This window comes from Lipotes vexillifer, unplaced genomic scaffold (genome assembly GCF_000442215.2).
Source record: "Lipotes vexillifer unplaced genomic scaffold, Lipotes_vexillifer_v1.1 scaffold926, whole genome shotgun sequence".
Lineage (NCBI taxonomy): Eukaryota > Metazoa > Chordata > Mammalia > Artiodactyla > Lipotidae > Lipotes > Lipotes vexillifer.
Window position 1 is genome coordinate 781831 of NW_006798085.1, and position 7957 is coordinate 789787.

The window sequence follows — 7957 nt, forward strand, 5'->3', positions numbered from 1 at the left end:
GGGCCTCTCACTGTTGTGGCCTCTCCCATTGCGGAGCACAGGCTCTGGACGCGCAGGCTCAGTGGCCATGGCTCACGGGCCCAGCCGCTCCACGGCATGTGGGATCCTCCAGGACCGGGGCACGAACCCGCGTCCCCCACATCAGCAGGCGGACTCACAACCACTGCGCCACCAGGGAAGCCCAGGAACTATTTTGAGTAGCAGGCTTCTGGGCCCTTAGCTAAGCAGGAGAGGCTTGATAGAGAAAAAGGTTTTGTATCACATAAGAGCAAAGGATCTTTTATGTTTTAAGTACTTCCTCCCTTCTTCTGCCTATCTCTAGTGAACAGACCTAGTGTCATGGGATCCCTTTTCCCCAGGTGAGTACTGTATGTTCTTCCCAGAGTGGTGCCTCAGGTCTCTCATGCCATCACCCTGGGTCTGGGAAGATTTCCCACATTTCATTTCCTCTCAAGAAATCTATTTGCTGTTCTCTTTCCCAGATTCATGTTCTGTACAGTGAGCTTGTGGAAACATTAAATAAAAAAAAAGGGCCCACTTGTTAATGAAGAGTGAGAACTGCTGGAACAGAGCAAGCTGACAGTGACTTGAAGATGTGTGGTCCTGAGATGTTGAATATTTAAATTCTTACCAAACTTACTGTTGAGTTTTTGTTTCTGTTTTCTCCTGCCCTATTTTCATGTTGTTAAATGACATTTTCTAAAATAAAAGCATTTTGACTTTTACTGCTGTGACCAGCTAATTTCTGGGGGACAAATGATTTTTTCCAGAGTGCTAAGGAGCTAAGGAACATTTTATATATATATATATGTATGTATGTATGTATGTATGTATATATACAGAAATAGCCCATGTGAGAGCAAGATGATTCATGCCCCATGTGACCAAAAGGGGATGTTCATCCCAGTCCCACACAGGTTGCATTTTATTCAAGAAGTGCTCAAATTCGCAATACCTGAAGGTAACAGAGAACCATAGACTCTTCATCGGAAGGACCTTAGTGGTCTTTGGGCCCAGCATCGATCAGATTTCATGAAATCGATGACATCCTTGAGACTTGGTTGTGCAGTCTGTATTAGAACATAGCCTGTGACAAACTCCCGAGACAATGCAATCTGCCGTTTTTTTGTTAATTGATAAAATACCCTTCCTCATACTGAACAGAAATGTGTCTCCCTGTAACAAGTTTGTTTCCTCTTTCCCCCATCCTCCTGACTTTTTTGTCTTCCGGTTAAACATCCTCAGACCCCCTCAGCTGTTCCTCATATTGATGTAGTCACCTCACCTTTCCCAGAGCCAAGGCCCATGTTCCAGTGAGGTCTGACCCACACAGAGTTCAGCAGCCTCATTCTGGCTAGACTTGCATTAGTGTACCGTAAGATTACACTGGCTTTTTTTTCCCTGTTGATTTGTATTAACATTTTTTAACTTTTGATTTTGAAATAGTTTCATACTTACAGAAAAGGTGCAAATTGCCACATACCCTTTACCCAGATTCCCCATTTGTTAACATTTTACCACATTGCCTTATCAGTCTCTCTTTGTGTATTTCTTTCTGAACTATTTGAGATTAATTTACAGACTTCTTGCTCCATTACCCCTTAATGCCGCATTGTGTATTTCCTAAAAGCAAGGATACTATTCTCCTAAGTCAGGGGTCCCCAATCCCCAGGCCGCGGACCACAACTGGTCGGCGGCCTGTTGTTAGGAGCCGGGCTGCACAACAGTAGGTGAGCAGTGGGCGAGCAAGCGAAGCTTCATCTGCCGTTCCCCATCGCTCACATTCCCCACCCACGGCCCCCCACTGCCATCCGTGGAAAAATTGTCTTCCACGAAACCGGTCCCTGGTGCCAAAAAGGTTGGGGACCACTGTCCTAAACGACCACAGTACAACCATCAAAATTAGAAAATTAATAATGATACAAGTCTACCATCTAATCCACAGGCTCCATTCCAATTTCATTGATTGTCCTAATAAAGTCCTTCATAAGTTCAGGATCATAAGTTGCATTTAGATGTCATGTCTCTTTCGTCTCCTGCAAATGGAAACAGTTTCTCAGTCTTTCCTGATCTTTCATGACCTTGACATTTTTTAAGAGTACCGGCCAGTTACTTTGTAACATGAACCGCAACTTCTGTGTGTCTGGTGTTTCCTAATGATAAATTTACGCATTTTTGGTAGGCACACCACAGAAGAGATGTGTTCTTCTCAGTGCATCATACCAACAGACAGACAATGTCAGTTTGTCCCACTGATGGTTAAAGTTAAGATGGTGTCTACCATATTAGTAATTCATAAGTAATCAGGAAGTATTTTGTGGAAGACACCTTGAGACCAAATATCCTGTTCCTCATTGAACTCCCACTCACTAGTTTTAGCATCCATTGATGACTCTTGCTGGAATTCCTTTTTACTGTTTTACTTTTTACTGTTTAATGTTGATTTTTAAATTTCCATCATTCTGTCTTCATTTATTAGTTGGCGTTTGTTAGGGAGAGCATTTTCTTCTCTACTTATTCATATTTTAAAAATATGTTTTAGTACAGACTAATGGATCTTATTCAATGAGTTATAGTCCACTGTTTTGCTGCTCAAAGCTGGCTCCTATGTCCTTTTGACATGTCCCCATCATTCTTTGAACACTTCCTTACTTTGTGACATAGTAAGATGTTCCAGGCTCATCTTGTACTTTCCCTGCTCCTGCACTGGAATCAGTTATTTCTCCAAGGAGCCCTCATTCCTTTTAATGGAGAATGGTAGTATCCAAGATTTGGGTGCTAGGTGTACTCATTATTACTGGGGTGCCATTGTGTCTAGAGCCTCTCAGTGGACAGAGTTAGAAATAAATGTGTGGATGTGTATATATCTATACGTGCATATATGTATACATAAAACCGAGTTCGTACTGATACCTCCATTTTCAATCCAACACCAGAGGGTTCATTCTAGCCTTCCTCCCTTTCCATATTTGCAACTATCTCTTCCAACATTGAGAAATCTGGCTCCTATTAACCTCAAATATTCACTTATTTGCTCAATCATTTCCCTGCTTGAGAATAATCTCCCAGTCATGCCTCAGTCCTGACCCCACCATCCTGACCATGAGGGCCGCCCCTTCAGCCGAGAAGCCCTGGCAAACACTGGCCAAGTCATCAGCCGAGCTTCCAGCCCAGGGAGTGAGCAAGCTGAGTCCCTCGCTGAGACGCCACCAAGGGGAAGGTCAAGGAACCACATTCCATTCAAGCAGGCATTTCATATTGTTGACTCATAGGACTTACTGTTTACTCTCCCCTGCTTTCACCTTGGTGTTTTTCCTATTTAGTTTTGAGAAGTCAGCTCAAGGGTCAGTTCCTCAGAGAAACCTTCCTCCACCAGGTCAGGTTCTCTTGTCACGTGCTCTCTTAGTGCTCTGTTTTATTCTTCATAGTTTATAAATATATATTTCCTTGTGGACTGATTTGATTAACATCTGTCTCCCTCAATAGTCTTTAAGCTGCAGAAGGGCAGACAGTATGTTTCCTCACCACTGTATATCCCAGTGTCTAGCACAGTGCCTGGCACTTTCAACAAATACTGCTTAAAAGAATGAATGAAAACTTCGAAGTCTTCTTTTCATACATCCTGCTATTAACTGATGTCTCAGCTTTTACTTCCAGTCTGTTTAAGTGCATTTATCACTATTAAATTGCTCTCGCCAGTAGTTCTTTTTGGATATAGTGTCTATCTTTATTACAGTGTTATCCCACTCAGACCCACATTATCTGCATATTTGATCAGTGCGCCATCTAATATTTTTATCCAAATAGGTGATAAGACGTACTGAATAGGGGAGGGCTGAGACAAAGCTTGGTGACAGGCCTTGCAGTCCTACCCACAACTTCATGCATTCATGCAACAAACACTTTCTGAGCACTTTCTACTATATACTGGGCACGGTTATAGGTACTGGGGATAAAGTCATGAGCAAAATAGAGGATGAAGTCTCTCCTTTGAGGAGCTTACATCCGAGTGAGTGTGTCAGATAATAAATTAGTATATAAATAAACTTTGTTCTTTTAACTAGCAGACTTTGGGATGATCATTCACCCATTCCATAATTGTACTGTCTACATTTTCCCAACTTTTTCACAAGGAAAAAGTCACACATGAATGATTCTGTCAATGCCTTGCTAGGATCCTGATACACTGTGTCAACAATGTTGCCCTGCTTTACCCACTTACATACACTCACCTCATTTCAGAAAAGAAAATGAGCTTAGTCTGTCTTGCGCTATTCTTAGGTAGAGGGTTTTATAAATCCTTTGTGATCACTAATTCCCTTTCAGGTCTCATGCAAACCATCCTTTCCCATAACGTATAGAAATTTGCCTGGGATTAAGAGGAAATCTACCTGTCTAAAGCTTGTGAAACCTATCATCCTCCCTTTAAAAAGGAGCATATGTCCTTCTCTCTAGGCTTCCAGCATCTTTATTATTCCCCATGGTTACAAACACCAGCGCAGTGATCTCATCAACAGGTTCTCTCAACATCGTGAAATACAATTTGGGCCAGGAGACTCAAAATCATTTAAAGCACCCTGAGGCTTTCTTACAATTTTCGTATTTACTGTGATCCTCAGGTCCCTCTTACCAATGTCTGCTTGACCCTTTCCAGTCTAATGGACAGAGTTTGTATGGCGGAGAAGACCAGAGCAAAGGAGGAATTAAAGAGGTCCTCTGTATCTTTGGCAACATTACACCATTTCATTTTTCATTTTATACCCTGTGGTACTATTGGAATTATTTTTACATGTGCTTATATTACATTTATAATTTTAAAAACTAATTATTTTTAAAAATTTATATTTTATTTATTTTTATTTTTGGCTGCGTTGGATCTTTGTTGCTGTGCACGGGCTTTCTCTAGTTGCGGCGAGCAGGGGCTACTCTTCGTTGCGGTGCACGGACTTATTGCGGCGACTTCTGTTGCGGAGCATGGGCTCTAGGCACACAGCTTCAGTAGTTGCAGCACGCGGGCTTCAGTAGTTGTGGCTTGTGGGCTCTGGAGCTCAGGCTCAGTAGTTGTGGCACACGGGCTTAGTTGCTCCATGGCATGTGGGATCTTCCTGGACCAGGGCTCGAACCCGTGTCCCCTGCATTGGCAGGTGGATTCTTAACCACTGTGCCACCAGGGAAGTCCTTAAAAACTAATTCTAATGAAAACGAAACATACTATCTGCCCTACCTTGCAGACTTTTTAAGGCCTCCTTGATCTGCTTCTTGGCGTAAACAAAACTGAAAACAGCCTCTTTTTCTTACTCTTAGAATTAGCTCATTTGGGGTCAGGCCTCCCCGATATGATTCTGACAGCTCTGTGTTACTACTTTATATTCATCTGTGGTCAGATGCCCTCTCTCCACCTTTTTAATGTCTCATCATCAGAGAACTCCCTCATTTACATCATTTTCTTTCCATACTGTTACTTCTTCATTAAAATACTTCACAATTATATGGTCAGAATTTAGTTTTGAAGAGCTTTTCCACCCTTTTGGGAGGGCGGTTAAGTAGAAAGTGCAAGAAAACTAACAGTTGATGCACCCCTACTAAGAGCTGAGCCCTTCATGTGTGCCATCCCCTCTAACTGTCGTCACAACCCCAGGAAGGAGGTGGTGTCATTCTATTGTTGCCATTCCTTCCTTCCTTCTTTCCTTTCTTCCTCCCTCCCTTCCCTGTCATTCCTGTGGGAAACTGAGGCTCAGAGAGTTTGCGTCCCTTGATCAAGGTCACACAGCAGGTAAATGGCAGAGCCATGATTTAAAGCTAGATCTATGGGACCCCTGCTCACTCTTTGCCCTCATGATACCTTTCTTTTCTCTGAAACATCTGAAGTCTGCCTTCTTAAATTCTAGGGCAAAATACCTTACTATGTCCAGCCTTATGCTCTCACAAGCCCTGAGCTAATACGGTTGCTCTTTAAGTTTCCACTTCGCCAATCAGTTCTTTGTTATTGGTCAGAATTAGGTCATGGAGAACAAACAGTTCTGTTGTGGATTTCTCTACTTTCTAAGGGGCAATATTGTCAGCAAGACAAGTAAAAAATTTTGAAATGTTCTTCTTTTAAGCAAATGAAGCAAGAGAAGCCCTGGACAAAGTCCCTCATTGCTGCTAGATCTTGCCCAATGCCATTCTTGTGATCTGCATCAGGAATACATCATCCATTTCTCCCATTTTGTAAAGTGCTGTGTGACGTACTTATACTATATTACTCCTGGTCCTTTCTCCTTTCAACTTCACCAAAACTCTGTAGAGGACTCTGTCCTCACGTTTGTGGATATCTATGCACACAGCACAATACCACCTCCCATTCTCAAGGGCACCTTTCTTCTTTACAATGTGCTCCTCCTGGTACCAAATTCCAGTTGTAAGTTTCATTCCTCCAAGTCTTAATGATATCTCTTAGGTGATATTTACTTCCTTGAGTTAAAACTTCAAGTTTCCCTCATAACCTTAGGTTGAACCATATGAAGTTGCCATTTTTGTAGGTCAAAACCGTGGAATATTGGCAATTTCGTGTGGTTCAACCCAATTCACGTGCTGTGTATTGATACAGAAAACAGCGTAAGTCGTAAGTTCTATTTATGACTCTTCCCAGATGTATTCTCCTATGACTGAACAGGCACCTCTTCCAGTGCTGTTCTTCTTGTCATATCTGATATCATCCATAGTCATTGATTATATTTATAATATCAGGTCATTTTTCTCCTTTCCCCTCCATTTTCAATTTACAGTTCTCTGTATCAGATCAGCAAGGCTCTGGGTAAACACATTATTCCCAGTTATCATAGAGAACTCTGTCCCTAGCCAAGAGCCCAGCAATCCAGTATTTTAAACAATGGTTCAGACAAAGCAAATCCTATTCTACAGTTCCATCTCTACAGGCAACTATTTCACCACCCATCTATTCTTTTCTGAAGTACCGGTTTTCTTTTGCAAGAAAAAAAAAAACCCAAAACGCCACCTGGTCCGTCACATCCTTGGATTTTCTGGGCACAACTTCATAGTCCTTGGAGATGGTTTCTGTGTCTCCTTTGGTGGGGCCACTCATCCCTACAGGAGGTCCACCTGTTAGATCAAGAGGTGGAGGAAGGTGGAAATGGGCAGCATTTGTTTGATTTGATAGCTTTCCCATGGCTCTCTGCTAAACTGCAATGAAAATACATGATCAAAGAAAATATTCGTATTATGTCTGCACACTTATGGCCCCCTCCACATTGTCAGTCATGAAGCCACCAACTGTTCATTCATTCATTCATTCATCTGTCCATCCAGCCAATGAGTAATTGTGGTTTAGACCCAGATCCTACCCTCAGTGAGCTTACAGGAAAGAAACTGGGTAGGCTTACATTTATTATATTACAGTGATTATAATATTAAAGACAGAACGTGAATGCTGTAAAAGTAGGGGAAACGTGCTGAGATTTCAAAGGAGGGGATCAGGAAATGCTTTGTGGAGAAGGTTGAACTGGACTTTAAAGATGTATAGTATTTGAACATAAGGGGACAAGGGGAAGGGTATTCTAGGCCAAAAAAAAAACAAAAACAAAAAACCAAACCAAACAAAAAACCAGCATGGCAAAGGCACGTAGTCTTTCCATATAAGGAACGATGAATGTTTATTTGCAGCATAGAGTACTTGAAGGTGAGTATTGGGGGAAAGCTTTAAAAGGTGGGTTGGAACCAGGTTATGGAGCATCTCCAATACCTGGCCAAGGTGTTTGAACTTTATTCTGTAAGCCATGGAAGGAAATTGAGCTGGGGAGTGGTGTGGTCAGAGACAGACTCTGGGAACATTAATCAGGGCAACAGTGGGTGCAGTGGATTGGAGAAGGGAGAGTCTAGAGGTAGACTGATTTGGAGGTCATTGTAACTTCTCTATTTCACCCTTTTATAAAGCCCCATACTTTTTGTGAACAGCACT

At 42.1% G+C, this 7957-nt stretch overlaps 1 protein-coding gene across 1 annotated transcript in view; it reads left to right on the forward strand.

Annotated features, from left to right (window-relative positions):
• Window positions 1–545, forward strand: part of TEX11 (testis expressed 11) — a 358382-nt gene extending 357837 nt beyond the window's left edge. Inside the window, exon 30 of the mRNA XM_007470148.1 lies at window positions 483–545. Coding sequence (XP_007470210.1) covers window positions 483–545 — 63 coding nt within the window. The remainder of the gene's footprint in view (window positions 1–482) is intronic.
• The last annotated feature ends 7412 nt before the right edge of the window (window positions 546–7957 follow it).